This window comes from Erpetoichthys calabaricus, assembly GCF_900747795.2.
Source record: "Erpetoichthys calabaricus chromosome 1 unlocalized genomic scaffold, fErpCal1.3 SUPER_1_unloc_3, whole genome shotgun sequence".
NCBI lineage: Eukaryota > Metazoa > Chordata > Cladistia > Polypteriformes > Polypteridae > Erpetoichthys > Erpetoichthys calabaricus.
In genome coordinates this window covers 102,582-119,555 of record NW_026261594.1, presented here as the reverse complement: position 1 = coordinate 119,555, position 16,974 = coordinate 102,582, and the positions used below count along the sequence as shown (strand labels likewise).

The window sequence follows — 16,974 nt, the reverse complement described above, 5'->3', positions numbered from 1 at the left end:
GTTTTCATCCTCATGAGCTTATAGTAGCAGATCTGTGTATTTCTCAATGCATTTCTGGTCTTTCCAGTTGTGTTTTCTCACCTCTCTTGGTCAACCTTATCATGTTTCTTTTTGTTTTTTCCCAAAATTGTGTCACCTCTCTCTGTGCAGACCTTTGGGGTAATGTCAGGCACTCCTTCGGTTTTGTGGATTGCCTAACCAAGCTTTATGATGGAGCTGATCTTGGCTTTCCAGTTCAGGTTGTAATAATTTACAAATGTGGCAATCCTGGGAGCCGAGAAGGAATGCTGGCACTCGTATGACTGAAGATCTGCATCTGTAATAGACTTCTGTTTGGTGATTTCCACTTGCTGCCCTATAAAGGTAAAGCCTTGGCATGCATTGGTTTTTGTATTTCAGTTGGTTGGCATTGAGCAACTTTGTTTTTACATCCACACTGTTGAGGTCTTTCTGTGGCCACTCTATAACCCCAAAGCTGTATGAGATGACATGGTTTACTGGCTGATTAACTGGTGGCAAATTGTTCTTCACTCTCAAGGAACTTCTAAGGATCTTTTTTACCCTTCTTGTGTATTCACTGCTGACCTTCAATCTCTGCTCTTTATGGTTTATGCCACCCACTAGTCTGGCACAGAACTTCTATCATTCAGGCCCTTTAGCTGTCTCCCAATCTCATGTGTGTAACAACATTAGATATATATCTGCTCAAAATAATTAAAGGAACACTTTGAAGGCACATCAGATCTCAATGGAAAAAAAAAATCCTGCTGGCTATCTCTACTGATGTGGACTGATATGGTGATGTGTTGGAATGAAAGGATGGCAGCCACATCGTTTGGTGGAAATGAAAATGATCAACCTACAAAGGGCTGAATTCAAAGACACCCCAAAAATCAAAGGAAAAAACGATGTGTCAGGTAGGCGAGTCCATTCTGCCGAGATTTCATGGCAGTATCTCCAAATCGTACTCAGTAGTTTGCGTGGCCCCCACATGCTTGTATGCAGGCCTGACAACGTCCTAATAAGACGGCGGATGGTGTATTGGGGGATCTCCTCCCAGATCTGGACCCGGACATCTCTGAGCTCCTGGAGAGGCTGAGGTGAAACCAGGCAGCATCAGATGGACCGAAACAAAGTCCCACTCAAAGGTGTTCTATTGGATTGAGTTCATTCGAGTGAGAGTGGGGGCCAGTCAATGGTATCAAATCCTTCCTACTCCAGGAACTGGCTACATACTTTCACACCATGAGGCCAGGCACTGTCATGCACCAAGAGGAACCCAGGACCTACTACAGCAACACAGGATCTGAATGAGTCCAAGGATTTCATCCCAATACCTAATGGCAGTCAAGGTGCTGTTGTCTAGCCTGTAGAGGTCTGTGTGTCCTGCCATGGATATGCCTCCCCAGATATACCATCACTGACCCACCACCAAACCGGTCATGCTGAATGATGCTACAGGCAGCATAATGTTCTCCAGACCCTTTCACGTCTGTCACATGTACTCAGGGTGAACCTGCTCTCATCTGTGAAAAGCACAGGGCACCAGGGGTGGACCTGCCAATTCTGGTCTTCTATGGCAAATGCCAATTGAGCTCCACCGTGCCCACTAGAAGACATAGGGCCCTCAGGCCCACCTCATGAAGTCTGTTTCTAATTATTTGGTCAGAGACATTCACACCAGTGTTCTGCGTGCCTGCTGAAGGTCATTTTGTAGGCTCTGGCAGTGCTCATCCTGTTCCTTCTTGCCCAAAGGAGCAGATAGCAGTCAGTCCTGCTGTTGGGCTAAGGACCTTCTACGAGGGGCCCTGTCCAGCTCTCCTGGAACCTCCTCCATGCCCTTGAGACTATGCTGGGAGACACAGCAAACCTTCTGGCAATGACAGGCACGTATTGATGTGCCTGCCATCCTTGCGAAGTTGGACTACCTGTGCCAGCTCTGTAGGGTCCAGGTATGGCCTCATGCTACCAATAGTCACATTGACCGTAGCCAAATGCAAAACGAGTGACAAAACAGATGAGGGGAAAATGTCAGTGGCCTCCACCTCCTAAGCCATTCCTGTTTTGGGGGGTCATCTCATGGTTGCTCCTCTAGTGCACCAAACTGATTAACAAGCCCCTCTGCTACTTAACTGACCAGATCAATAGCCCACAAGTTTCAATGACTGGATGATATCCCTTGGATTCAAAAGGGTTCCTTTAATTTTTTTATATAAACAGTGCCCTCTAGTATTATTGGAACCCCTTGTAAAAATTAGTAAGAAGGGTTAGAAAAAAATCTGTTTGCTGAAGAACCGGGAGATGAGAAACATCTGACTTTTAATGGAAACCAGTTCATTCAAAGAGCAAAAAAAAAAAAAAAAGCCCTCCTCAATAAATAAATATTTTGAACATATATATTTATGTATATGTGTATATAATATACATGTATATATGTGTTAGGACTACCTAAGAAAGGCAGTCAGTCAGTCACAGTTAGTGCAGAATGCAGCAGCAAGAATCTTAACCAGAAAAAGAAAGTCTGAGCACATCTCATCAGTTTTAGTGTCATTATATTGGTTACTCGTGTCATTTAGAATTGACTTTAAAATACTACAACAGATAGTCCGCTACTTATGAACTAGTGAGATGTGAACTTTCATATATATGAACAAAGTGGTCCTCAAGTCCAAAATTAGCACTTAAGGATAATTCACATGTCTGCTGAGTGGTGGCAGCAGGGGTGGGGAGATCTTATTATTGTTATTATAATCTTTATTTCATGTACAATACTTATAAGCCACTCAAAGCACATTAAAAACTACTGAAAAAAACTGTTTACAGGTCCAAAATCAAGGTGTCTGAAACTAAAACACTTATCCACACATACCAATACATGCTGGACTTATGAACAAAATGGAGTTACAAACAGCCTCTCAGACTGGAACCTGTTTGTAAGTAGGAGATCGACTGTAATGGTTTACACAGCCTTAAATAATCTCACCCAGTCCTACATTTTGGAATGTCTGTACCCTTACACTCCCAGTCATAACCTCAGATCTTCAAATGAAGGTCTACTTATAATTTCAAGATCTAATCTGAAAAGGATTGGTGAGGTGGCCTGTTGCTGTTACACGCCTAAAATTTAGAATACTTTAGCAATAGAAAAATTGGCAGGGTAATACTATAGAACAATTTTAAAAAATGGCTTTTTCATAGCTACATTTTTAGTTGAATCCCTGTTTGTCTACATGGACAATGGATTACCATTTTCCTCTGGGTTCTGCAGTACCATACTAATCTGTACTATTCTCTGCTGTCTTCTCCATTTCTTCTGTGGTGACGATATGCTCCACCACCTCCTGATCAACATACCACACTGCCTCGTGTTTATGGATTGAATGGTGGGTGTTCCAGGTGTCTACACGGCCATCGTCATCATCAAAATCTTCATGTGAAGCATGTAAACCACGAGGACTGATTGAGGTAGAATGTTAGGTGTAATGCCTAATTGTCTTGGTGTGCTTACTCTCAAAACAGAAGTGAACTTCACTCTTTAGTCAGGACAGTCTCATTGCACTGCTTAACTTCCCCCTCTCTTAAGTTTCCCACAAAGACTCAGAATAGAACTTGCATTGTTCCTACTAAGGCTTCTTTTTGCAGAGTATAAGAAGGGATTGTAATTTGTTAAGATGGGTCTAAAGGGTATATTTACCACTTTACTTATAGTTTTCCCAATTTGTTCATTTTTTGTTTTCATCAACCCTTATGAATTCTTTCTTCTTCTGCGGTGGATTAGAATATTGTACTGTGTTCATCTGTGGACAAGGTGGGGGTGGTTTCTGCATTTCTTTTCTCTCTAATGTGCAAAAGTCCATGTCTCTGAAGAAAGCTTCTTTGTAAAAACTTTTTGCAACATTCAAAACAGAAACACAGCTTCTATCTTGGGTGAGTTCTAATGTATCTCTGAAGATAACTACTGAGACATAATTGTTTACCACATTGAAAGCAGCAATAGGGCTTCTCTCCTAGGAGAATTCTTGGGTGGCGCTTAAGATGGCTTCTCTATGAAAACTTACTACCACATTAAGAATAGCAATACAGGATCTACCCTGTGTGAAATTTTTGGTGGTTCTGAAGATAGCTTTTCCATGAAAACTTTTTGCCACAATCAGAACAGCAATACAGCTTCTTTCCTGGGTGAGTTGTAATATGACTCTTTAGATAACGATGGGAAGAGAATTGATTTCCACATTCAGAACAGCAATACAGCTTCTCACTTGTGTGAATTCTTTGATGTTTCTGAAGATTGCTTTTCCATGAAAACTTTTTGCCACATTCAGAACAGCAATATGGCTTTTCCCCTGTGTGAATTATTTGGTGGCTCTGAAGATAGTTTTTCCATGAAAACTTTTTGCCACATTCAGAACAGCAATGTGACTTCTCTCCTGTGTGAATTGTTTGGTGGTGCTGAAGATGGCTTTTCTGTGAAAACTTTCTCCCACATTCAGAACAGCAATATGGCTTCTCCCCAGTGTGAATTCTTTGGTGGCTCTGAAGATAGCTTTTACATGAAAACATTTTGCCACATTCAGAACAGCAATGTGATTTTTCTCCTGTGTGAATTGTTTGGTGGCGCTGAAGATGGCTTCGCCGTAAAAACTGTTTGCCACATTCAGAACAGCAATATGGCTTCTCTCCCGAGTGAATTCTTTGGTGGCGCTGAAGATACTGTCTCAGTAAAAACGGTTTTCCACATTCAGAACAGCAATATGGCTTCTCTCCTGAGTGAATTCTTTGGTGGCGCTGAAGATACTGCCTCAGTAAAAACTGTTTTCCACATTCAGAACAGCAGTGAAGTTTGATTCCTGTAAAAAGTTTTTTAAAAAAAAGCTTAGTTTTTAACCCACTGCTTTAATACTGACTTTATCTTACATTAAATAGATGTTGGTTTAATTTATGAAAAAAATTTGATAAGCATTAGCAAACTTAAGTAGCACATGAAAAGATAATCAACTTGAAAATGAAATGAACTATTCAACACATGAGCATAATCTAAAAAGTTAAAACAGTGAAATAAATAGATCACATGAGGTAGGCACAATCAGCAAGATTTTTTTTTTTTTTACTACATTACAGAACGGCATCATCATGTTGTCATCATATTCTTATTATAAAAAATATTTTTTTAATTATTGGAGGTAGAAGGTGATAATATTCACCTATCATTACACTGGAGACTGCCATGCCAAACATGTGAAATGCAGTTTTATTAAACATCCATCCATCCATTTTCCAACCCACTGAATCCGAACAAAGGGTCACGGGGGTCTGCTGGAGCCAATCCCAGCCAACACAGGGCACAAGGCAGGAAACAATCCTGGGTAGGGTGCCAACCCACCGCAGTATTAAACAGAATGTGTGTTAATATTTCTAAAAAATTAGTCCAAAACAACTGACTCCATAATGTGTTATTTTTTTTTTTTTTGTTATTTGATTTTAAAAAGACGCAGAGGATAGCAAAGCAAAAAGCTTTAAATATAAAATGAAAAGAGAGTAAAACAAACGAATAAAATACACAGGTCACTGACAAATCTCAGAGACCCACATGACACCTGACCTGAAACAGCAAACTGGACACTTGTAGCTGAAGTGCAAAATATACTTGTCTTCATACCACCTACGTCAGGGGTGTTTTTGTTGCAAATTAATTTTAAAAATATATTTACTGTAATTTCTTCAGCTAAAACAGGGGCCTCCAGAAAAGCAGCATCATTTTGTGAGAGTTTTGGTAAATTAATAAAATTAAAAAGCACAGCAATCTCTCCGAAGATAGGGGTTCAGTAGAGGGGATGTTCAGGAAAGAAATATAAAACCTCATTAATTTCCAAGCAGTAGTTAGTGATATTATCTACATATCAGTACTATTACTATATTTCTGCTTGACCTGGGACATGGAGGCTAACAAATCTAATCTGTGCAGTCTAAGAGCTCAAACCTCACTCAGTTTAGCACCAGAGAGATAGCAACGAATGCACATGAAATTAATTCACAACTCTGCGCAAGATGGTCATTTAGCTTCTCTCTGATTAGCATCATTTTGAGCTTTTGTACTGGATCAGAAACACACGGCTGAATCTTCAAGATTATTCAGATGCTTCTCAAGATTGTCAATATTACTGTATGCTGCCTGACTTTTCTTCAACCAGTCTCCATGAACACATAACAAAATCTGCCTTCTGAAACACCTCCAGAACCACAAACCTTCAGAGGCACAGCATAGTGAACTCGGCCCAAACCTCCATGTTTTTTACTAGTGGCAGAGGATGACACAGCCACACAGTAGCACCTTGAGGCAGCTGGAAGAATGTCTTTGATAACCAAAAGAAATGATTTTTGAAAACAGGCTTATCATTCTACCTCAGAGATAATAAATCAGCAACACTTGAATTACTGCAAGTATAAGAGAGCAACCTTACAATCCAAGAGAAGACACAGAGATTAGACAGGAGAGAGGAAAAAAAAACATCTATAAAGGAGAACTGTAAATGAAATACATTACAAGGTGCCAAACGAGTTCAATCCATAGCCCCACCACCAATAGTGTATAATGAAGACAGAATCTCCAGAATCTCACCCCTAAACCGTATATGCAAAAAACTAAACCGAGGTCTCAAATAAAAACACAGATAAAAATCAACAGGTTCTGGTTATGAGTGGGCAAACATGGAGAGAGCTCAGAAAACAATCCCATCCTAACCCCAACATTCACAATACAAGAGTCAATGAGGTGATAAAATGAAAAAACACAACTGAAGATAAATATGACATGCAAGCAAATATTAAACAATCGTGGGAGAAATTTCCTGAGAAATTGAGTATGTGCCCTCACAAAGCTGAACATAACCCCGCCCTTAACATCATCTGGAACTCCAATAATTCTGATGTCTCTCCTTCTTCCATCTTCTTGTCCATAAAGTTTCTTATGGAGAGTTTGGGCCTCAGCATAGTAACGTATCTCAGAGTCCTGCTGCTCCACTTGAGTGAATGAATCTGCTGTTCATTTCTGATTTTGACAATATCACCATGAAGGTCAGAAAAAACTTCTCTGTTCTGATGTGTTCAAGGTCACACAGCCTTTTGCTCCGATATAAAGGCCTTCAGTCGATCAACAGTGGAAACTGCTCCAGAGTTATCTGATGTCATGGCAGCCTCATCAGACTCTTCTGGGTTTCTTCACTGGCCTTGAATCAGAAGAACCAGGGTGTGTCTTCCGATTTGAACATTTCATATGTCACACTGACAAGTAAAAAAGGAATGCTGAGGCTCTGAGACATTTTGAGGTTAATTTGTAAAAACAGTAATCGCAGGGTAGCTGAACACAGCCATTACTCCACCAAGCATCAAGTGGCCCCTCAACTACAAAATGTACACAAATATAGCTTACTTAAAATTACTGAATCAAAACAGAAGAATGAATAGAGTGAAATGTTAATTCACTGACCTAGAGGAGTAATAATAATAATAATTCATTACATTTACCAGTGATGTAGGAGAAAAAAACTATGATGCGAAATCCTCGGATTGGAGAAGTTACTTGTATTAGTGTCTGTTCTGGATGAGGAGTGGCAGGTGTAACCAGGACTGGTCAGCTTCATCACACACCGGCCTCATTTATACTGCCCATTTTATTTATGCTAACAAAATTGAAATTTCAGTGATTATTGTATATTAAAAGTTATTTTGTAAGTTCGTATGTGCAAATGATATGTAGTTTAATTTGTCATTCAGTGGTTGTCATTAATCAAAGACAGGCGTATGCTTCCTTTTGATTAATTTCAGTCCTACCAGGAGATGCTCCTACTATAATTCTATGAAAAGCCTCATTCTTCAACATGATAATAGTTTCCCTCACTTCTAGAATGCATTTACCTTTACCTATATCACAGAAGCAGGCAGGTCCAGTGACTTGTTCATGGACACACAGGGAGTCAGGAGTGGGATTTGAACCAACAACCTCAGGGTTTGCAGTCCAAAGCCTTAACGACTCCACCACATTGCCTGCTATCCTCCAAAGACTTCTAAGACTGTCATGATGACCGACACCAACAAACTCCTGTCCAGAGATCCTTACAGTGGCCTTTACTATAGAGTTCTTGAACGTGGTAAGTTCAGACTCCATCACCTAGATAAAAAGGAGTACACTACGGTATACATACTATATCATCAGAGAAACTAACTGAGATGAAAATGATCAGGAGATACCAAAAGATGAGCCCGAGTCAGAATGGTAAGTCAAACTGAAAACGCAGGAAATTTGAGATATCAAAAACAATAATTTTAAAATTTCCAAGCCAAGATTACTATCATCACCAATATGATGTTGTAACCATCACATACCCCAAACAATGCTGGATAACACCACTATGGAAACAACAGAAATGATGGCAATAAAATGGCCGTAAGTAAACAAAGACGGTGTTGGAGCAAAAGCAATTGTTTTGGGTTTGTTTTTAATTATCTTGGATATAAATTTTCAATCTTTTTTTTTGTTTCTTTTTTAGTCATTACATGTATTTTCCCTTTCGATAAGGGAGCACCTGAAAGTGGTTCAATGGAACAGTCACACTGGAAATGCCGGTACAGTTTTTGGAGTAAATCTTTACTAACATAACTTGATACTCACGACAATCAATACATAAAGTAATATTCAAACACACTAAGACTTCTCAAGAGGGTTTGTAAACAAGTCCTATGACAATCCAAACTCCACCTTGTCTTTCTCTTTCCATCAGCTGAAATATAGAGGTAACTGAGCAACTTCAAATTGTACAATTAAACGACAGACAAGTCAAAGCCAGAAAAATCCAAACTTGAACAATACTAAAGTAAAGCACAAAAAGGTCTGCTATACAAGAAAGGGAGAGGAAGCAAAAAATAAAGTGAAGAGCCAAGATAGCAACAAGTTTGTAATTTTCCCTCAGGTGACTGCAGATCTATTAGGACATTAGAACAATATGCACAAGAGGCGGCCATTCAGCACAGAAAAGCCCACCATTCCCATCCACATATTTCTTGCAAAATATCAAGTCAAGTTTTGAAAGCCCCTAAACTCCTACGGTTTACCATACTTGGTCATTTAATCCTACTGTCTATCATTCTTTGTGTAAAGAAAAAACTTTCTAATGTTTGACAAATTTACCCATAACTGGTTTCCAACTGTGTCCCCGTGTTCTTGTACACATGACAACACAAACGGGCCAAATTCAAGCATGTTAGCTAAAGATGCACAGAGATGGACACTCAGTTGGATTAAATAGCTCTGAGGTGTTGCTTAAAATCTTCAATAGAATTTAAAACTCTCTACAGATGCATGACAAAGTTAGTGAACCCTTTGGAATCCCTGAATTTTGGTCCAAATCCCTCCTGAGAATGAGGTCTGATCTTCAACTACACAAGAATAACAGAGAAACACAATCAACCTGAACTCATAACACACAAACAACAACTGGACTGTCAATGCTGAACACGTCATTTAAACTTTTACAGTCCTATAAAGTCAGGTGATCAACCAATGAGAGGAGACTGGAGGTGTGGCTTAGAGGCACCCAGACAAATAAAAGATAAGAAATGTGGGTGCTGGCAAAGCTGTCTGTTCTTATTAAAGATCTCCTCACGAACATACAGAACAAGAACATAAATGTAACAGACTTAGACAAGAGAAGACCATTCATCAGTCCATCTTTTGGTTTAGCTAACAGCTAAGCTGTCCCAACATCACATCAAGATAACTGTTAAAGATTGTCAAGAGGAGACATAGTTAGGTCCATAAATATTTGGACAGAGACAACTTTTGTCTAATTTTGGTTCTGTACATTACCACAATGAATTTTAAATGAAACAACTCAGATGCAGTTGAAGTGCAGACTTTCAGCTTTAATTCAGTGGGGTGAACAAAATGATTGCATAAAAATGTGAGGCAACTAAAGCATTTTTTAACACAATCCCTTCATTTCAGGGGCTCAAAAATAATTGGACAATCGACTCAACGGCAATTTCATGGGCAGGTGTGGGCAAGTCCGTCGTTATGTCATTATCAATTAAGCAGATAAAAAGCCTGGAGTTGATTTGAGGTGTGGTGCTTGCATGTGGAAGATTTTGCTGTGAACACACAACATGCGGTCAAAGGAGCTCTCCATGCAGGTGAAAGAAGCCATCCTTAAGCTGCGAAAACAGGAAAAAAAAAACATCTGAGAAATTGCTACAATATTACGAGTGGCAAAATCTACAGTTTGGTACATCCTGAGAAAGAAAGCAAGCACTGGTGAATTCGGCAACGCAAAAAGACCTGGACGTCCATGGAAGACAACAGTGGTGGATGATCGCAGAATCATTTCCATGGTGAAGAGAAACCCCTTCACAACAGCCAACCAAGTGAACAACACTCACCAGGGGGTAGGCGTTTCGATATCCAAGTCTACCATAAAGAGAAGACTGCATGAAAGTAAATACAGAGGGTGCACTGCAAAGTGCAAGCCACTCATAAGCCTCAAGAATAGAAAGGCTAGATTGGACTTTGCTAAAGAACATCTAAGAAAGCCAGCACAGTTCTGGAAAAACATTCTTTGGACAGATGAAACCTTGATCAACCTCTACCAGAATGATGGCAAGAAAAAAGTATGGAGAAGGTGTGGAACCGCACATCATCCAAAGCATACCACATCATCAGTAAAACACGGTAGAGGCAGTGTGATGGCTTGGGCATGCATGGCTGCCAGTGGCACTGGGACACTAGTGTTTATTGATGATGTGACACAGGACAGAAGCAGCCATATGAATTCTGAGGTGTTCAGAGACATACTGTCTGCTCAAATCCAGCTAAATACAGCAGTCAAATTGATTGGGCGGCGTTTCATGATACAGATGGACAATGACCCAAAACATACAGCCAAAGCAACCCAGGAGTTTATTAAAGCAAAGAACTGGAAAATTCTTGAATGGCCAAGTCAGTCACCTGATCTTAAACCCAATTGAGCATGCATTTCACTTGTTGAAGGCTAAACTTCAGACAGAAAGGCCCACAAACAAACAGCAACTGAAATTCGCTGCAGTAAAGGCCTGGCAGAGCATTAAAAAGGAGGAAACCCAGCATCTGGTGATGTCCAGGAGTTCAAGACTTCAGGCTGTCATTGCCAGCAAAGGATTTTCAACCAAGTACTAGAAATGAACATTTTATTTCCAGTTATTTAAATTTGTTCAATTACGTTTGAGACCCTGAAATGAAGGGATTGTGTTAAAAAAATGCTTTAGTTGCATCACATTTTTATGCAATCGTTTTGTTCACCCCACTGAATTAAAGCTGAAAGTCTGCACTTCAACTGCATCTGAGTTGTTTCATTTAAAATCCATTGTGGTAATGTACAGAACCAAAATTAGAAAAAGGTTGTCTCTGTCCAAATATTTGTGGACCTAAATATAAGAAAGTGAGATAAGAATAAAGGTAAAAAAGCTAATAAAAGTATTTCAAAGAAAATCTTTGCTTATTTAGTGCTTTTGTTGTTTTTGAAATATTACTTCCCCTTTCATTTATGTAACTTCATGTTTTGTTAATAATGTGTGCTTTATTAATTATCCAATTTTTTGTGTTTTGTGAGTGAGACCCTAAGAGACGGGGCCGCATTAATGTCACTCCTGAAAGACCACCCCCAGCCTTTATATTGGTGGTCCTTCAGAGGTTCACTGACATTTGAGAAGAGCTTTATTATAATTATATAAACCAGTAATCAATTTTAGGCCTGTGAATGCTGAAGCCTCCTGTTGAGTTTGGAGTCAGGCTGCCTGGAGTGAGATCTCTCTATAGGTAGACTAGTGAAGGTCCTGAGCCCTCATTTATAAAGCTTGAGTACACACAAAATGAGACTGAAAATGTGTATATGCCCATTCAAATGGTCGAAATTTACAAAAGAAAACTTCACAGGAGAACAAACGTATATTTACAGCAACTCTGACCAATGCATACATAATGTTTCAGAGAAACTGGGAAATAATGACATCCTTGATCAAGTAGTAAAATGAAGCCAAATCAGCCAAATAATTCATTTCACCGAGCTGCTCTTATAAGGTGTGTTGAAGTGACAAACATTACACCACAAAAATGAGGACTATGATATAAAGACTGCATTTTAGTTTCCTTTAAGAGCACCAATGATACGTATTTGCACTAAAAAAATATATTTTTTGTCATCACTTTATATTGGGTAGGTGTTGTCACTTCTCAGGGAGATGGCTGACACCTCAACAGTATCTTGGCAAAGCTTTCTGTGTTTGATCGACATGGGCCTTCTCAAAAAATACATGTGTAATGCCATGAAAAGTGCATGCTGACACTTCAGTTCACAAGCAATGGTACGAGAATGCAGTCAGATTTGTTTTTTTGGGCACATACACATCTAAACACTAGTGCGGAGAGTCACTCGCATACTGAAGAGTCTATAGCTGCAGGTGGAAGCTGCTGTCGCTGTACTTTGTATATAAAAGCCAGATCGAATGTTATTTATGCTCACATAATGACATGCTATAACAGAGGTGAACTCAGATGATGACGAGGGTTCTACATCGGAGAAAGAATGCATGTCACACTTTTGCTGTAGCTGTACTTTGTATATGTACAACTGGAAGCTCTGGAGTCTACTTGTGACTTTACACTGTATGAAGAGAAGTAAATAAATCAAGGTAAATAACATTTGATCCAGCTTTTATATACAAATTACAGTGACGGCAAAAGTGTGACCTCTGCTATAGCGCCCGCCCCCCCAACACACACACACACACACACACACACACACACACACAACACTAACCTTTACAAATACCATATATTTACACCGGCTGTTACAGACTAAAATCAAATGTATGTTTTTATTCTAAAACAGTAATAAGAGCAGCTCACCACTCAAAACGGAGTTGTCCGGAGTCAAACTTATGACCTTTGATTACCAGTCAGTAGTTCTTACCATTAAGCCACCAAAGCAGTCGTAGTAAAGATGTGTCAATGTTGCACCCTAAAGTGTTTTTTTTTTTTTTTCTGCAGTTAAATTCTTGAATAAAAGTGCACTTGTCTTGTTATACTTGTACCTTTTGTGAAAGTGTTTATTTGATATTTGGACTTCAAGCTTCACACATTATACGCTTCAGGGGCCTCATGTATAAACAGTGCGTACGCACAGAAATGTTGCATATGAACGTTTCCACGCTCAAATCGTGATGTATAAAACCTAAACTTGGCATAAAGCCACGCACATTTCCACGGTACCTCATACCCTGGCGTACGCAATTTCTCCACTCGGTTTTGCAGACTGGCGGCACCCAGCGTCAAAGCAGTGCTACTGTTCCTGTGTGGTCATCCTTTCTTTCTTAGATCCACATTCCTGACGCGGCTTTATAAAAACACTGAAACTAACTGCATATTGTTTATTAGTTTAATGCATCTGATTGTAATTAACCTGCAGCAATATAATGGTCCAGGGAATAGCCATAGTATTCCAAATACCATAACTGCTTTAGCGTTGTAACTCTCACTGCATCTTGTTCTTTCAGCTGCTCCTGTTAAGGGTTGCCACAGCAGATCATCTTTTTCCATATTACTCTCACTGCACCACTCGGAGTATTTATATCACTGTATCTAAGTGGGGAATCACAGAAGCAGCTGACTGGAAAGAGAATTATCGGTACACAGCATGAAGCGGACGCTGCCTCAGCCACAGCAAAACGCTTCAGAGACTTCCCTGTATGGACTTCGCGGTTTAGAAAAAAGTTTCATCCCAAGAGCTCTAAACGCACTCAATCAGTCCATCAAGTGCTGCTTGTAGAACTGTTTGTACTTATAAGTACAATTACCTCACTGTAAACTTGCACTACAGTTATAATATTGCACAACCTGCGCCACTTTGTAAAGCACGTATTTACATATGACGGTATTCATTTTTAAGATTAAATGAAGCAAAATATGTTGATTATATTATACAGATAAAACTTTAACTTCATTTACATAATCTGTATTGTTAATAATTAAACATGTGAGGACACGGTGCCGCAGCGCTAGCTAGTTCAGGGATTGTTCCTGCATTGTGTTGTATTCTTGCGCTGGAAGGATTGACGGATAGAATAATTAAACACGTACTACAAAGATATTTCAATGTTCCTTAAAAGTTTTGAAGAATCGGCATTCTAAGCTTACAAATGGCTTCACGTCTATTACATAGCTGTTTGTGTGGCGATTGGGTATTTGGAGAAAGAAAAGTAAGGACAGGAATTGGAGGTTAGTACATTTGAAAGAAACAGTACTGCTGTGATAAATTATTTCATTGAAGGCCGCACATGGCGCAGCAAGCCTCTTGCATGAGACATGAACAAGCACTGTGCCACCGTGTTCCCATGTTTAATAACATGCTTTCATTCCTATCATCATGAAAAAGATATCACGTATACATCTCAGTATTTTAATTATTCAGAGAGCTGTAATATCACAAATGTAATGGATTATGTGTCATGTCGAAGAAAAAGAAAGCCGTTTAAGAAGCAGGTAGTGATTCACACACATAGAGCACATAGAAGATCAAATACAGAACAAAGCATTTAACATGCTACTTTAGTTACAATGGGATTTGAAAAACTAGTAAATTAAACAATTTTAAGATGAAGTTTATGATGTTCTACTTTAATGGCAAAATAAACTACGTGATTAAAGTGGAAATTTCGAGATTAAAGTTGACATTTCCTGCTTTTTTCCCCACTGTGTGCCTATTTTTTTTGTCTGAACCCTAATAAGCTTTCAAATGACACTCAGACAGTGGGCTACGACTTGCCTTTTCACAGCGACTTTGACATGTGATTTCTTTTTTATTTCAGGCACTGTGACTTTTTGAACTTGACCTTTCGAGTTTCTCCAACACTCTGTCACTCAATCAACTTCCTTTTGTTGATTATACCACTGTTTAAACCAACAAATAGTACGTTTTTCCTTTGCCTCCACTTGGTATTCGCTGAAATTCTTATATTTTCCCTCGTGCTTTTCCCATTGTCTTTTCACAGAAGGCTGTTTATATTGATTTGCATATTCAAAGAGGCGTAATTCTGGGAGGAGTTGGGGCGGGACAGAAGGCACGTGCGTTACTTTTCACGCTTATCAGGATTTTTGTAGCGAAAGAACGTGGAAGTTTGCGGACGTACAGATTCCTGCATCTGGATTTTTCTGTGCGTACGCACATTCCCACTTTAGTGCTTACGCCATATAATAGTGTGAGTTCTACGTACAGCGTTATACATGAGGCCCCAGGTCTGCATTTTGTCAATTATTGCTAAAACATGAAAAATATTTCTATTTTAACAATGTGTTTACATAGATTGTTGTAGACACGGGACACATGAAATGTATGTATTTCAAATAACAATATAGTATTTACTCTATACAACTCTAATCAACTGACATGCATGTAAATAAACAAGCTGAGAAAACTTTGTGTGGCAGTGGGGTGAATGTGACAGCTGGTTGCTTTCTGCTTATCGACACATTTACAAAACAAAAGATGCTGACGGAGAGGTGCAAAGGGATTGAAGGTGGGACGGATTTACAAGTTTTTTTGTAGGCTTTGGTAATTCTAGTGTTTAAAAGCACACCCATTTTTATTTTTCACTTACTTGTTTCAGATGATGTCTTAGGTGGTGACTGACCTCGCCGAGTTCTAGGAGTAGACATTTCTTCATTCTTTGTGTCATACTGTAATGATTCATATTTTACATTAATAGAAGACTCGGGAGATGAAGAGTGTCTGCTCTGAGAACAGACTAACCCGGTCACTGCTCCATCTTGATCTCCATAATGTCCACAATGAAGGTCATCTTCCTTGACACTCTCCATACTCCTATAGTTGTGTATCTCAGTGCTGACAAACTCCCCTTCATCCTCCTCTTTAATACTCATTGACCCCAGTTCACAGTCCTCTTTCTTAATGCTCGGACTCTTCTGCTTAGGGTCAACACTCTCCCACTCACAGTCCTCTTCAAAATTTATAGTCCTCTCCTCCATGATATTCATGTCAGCCTCACACACCTCCTCTTTCACATCCATTTAAACATTACAGTAAATGGCAGATTCTTCTTTCTCTCTTTGGTGGGGGGAAAAAAAAAAAAACAGGATTCAATTCAAACTGCATTATCAACATCTAAACTCATTTGATTTTTTTTTATAACATCCTCTAAGTTAAAGCTGATGTCAAGTCAGACAATTTGTAGCAAGGTGATAGTAACTCATCACTTTTGATATCAAATTACATGTAAAATTAGTTTGGGAATAAAAGGAGAGTCCAGCAGGCTACAAAAAGGAGGCCATCTTGCACATGTTGTGTGTCAACAGTATTCAATACTTTGATTGAACATTCAGTACTACTGGGATCCCAGAATTGTGTTATCAATTACAGTATTCAATACTTTGATTGAACATTCAGTACTACTGGGATCCCAGAATTGTGTTATCAATTAATGTTATGGAACGTTTATACAAGTTAGGCCTTAGGATTATGTTAAGAAATGGGGCAAATGAAGGAGGAGCTTAAGTAATGGATTTGGAGTTTTCAATCTTAGGGTGATATGATACTGGACAACTTATCGAGCAATTTTAAGTTATAGCGTTCATTTTTGTATTGTTGTCCGCAAATTGGACATGAAGTTATGGGAAATTGTAGTGGAAGCTGGGTTAAGAAGAGAGGTGAGGATTAGTGAGCAGCAGTATGGTTTCATGCCATGAAAGAGCATAACATATGTGTTTGCTATGAGGGTGTTGATGAAGAAGGAGAGATAAGGCCAGAAGGAGTTGCATTGTGTCTTTGTGGACCTGGAGAAAGTATATGACAGGGTGCATCGAGAGGAGTTGTGGTATTGTACGAGGAAGTCAGGAGAATGAGGAAGTACAGGATATGTATGAGGGAAGAGTGACAGTGG

General features: G+C 39.3%; 1 protein-coding gene across 3 annotated transcripts in view; it reads right to left on the bottom strand.

Moving 5' to 3' along the window:
• Positions 1 to 3,541: 3,541 nt before the first annotated feature.
• Positions 3,542 to 16,974, bottom strand: part of LOC114669338 (gastrula zinc finger protein XlCGF8.2DB-like) — a 50,233-nt gene continuing 36,800 nt past the window's right edge. For 2 of the 3 annotated variants that reach the window (XM_051921887.1, XM_051921888.1), the window contains exons 2-3: positions 15,676 to 16,142; positions 3,543 to 4,847 (exon numbers count right to left, since the gene is read on the bottom strand). In XM_051921887.1, the coding sequence (XP_051777847.1) occupies positions 4,087 to 4,847; positions 15,676 to 16,105 (1,191 nt within the window). In that variant the 5' untranslated portion in view covers positions 16,106 to 16,142 and the 3' untranslated portion in view covers positions 3,543 to 4,086. Of the gene's footprint in view, positions 4,848 to 15,675; positions 16,143 to 16,974 lie in introns of all 3 variants that reach the window. The other variant, XM_051921889.1, reaches the window with a different exon arrangement.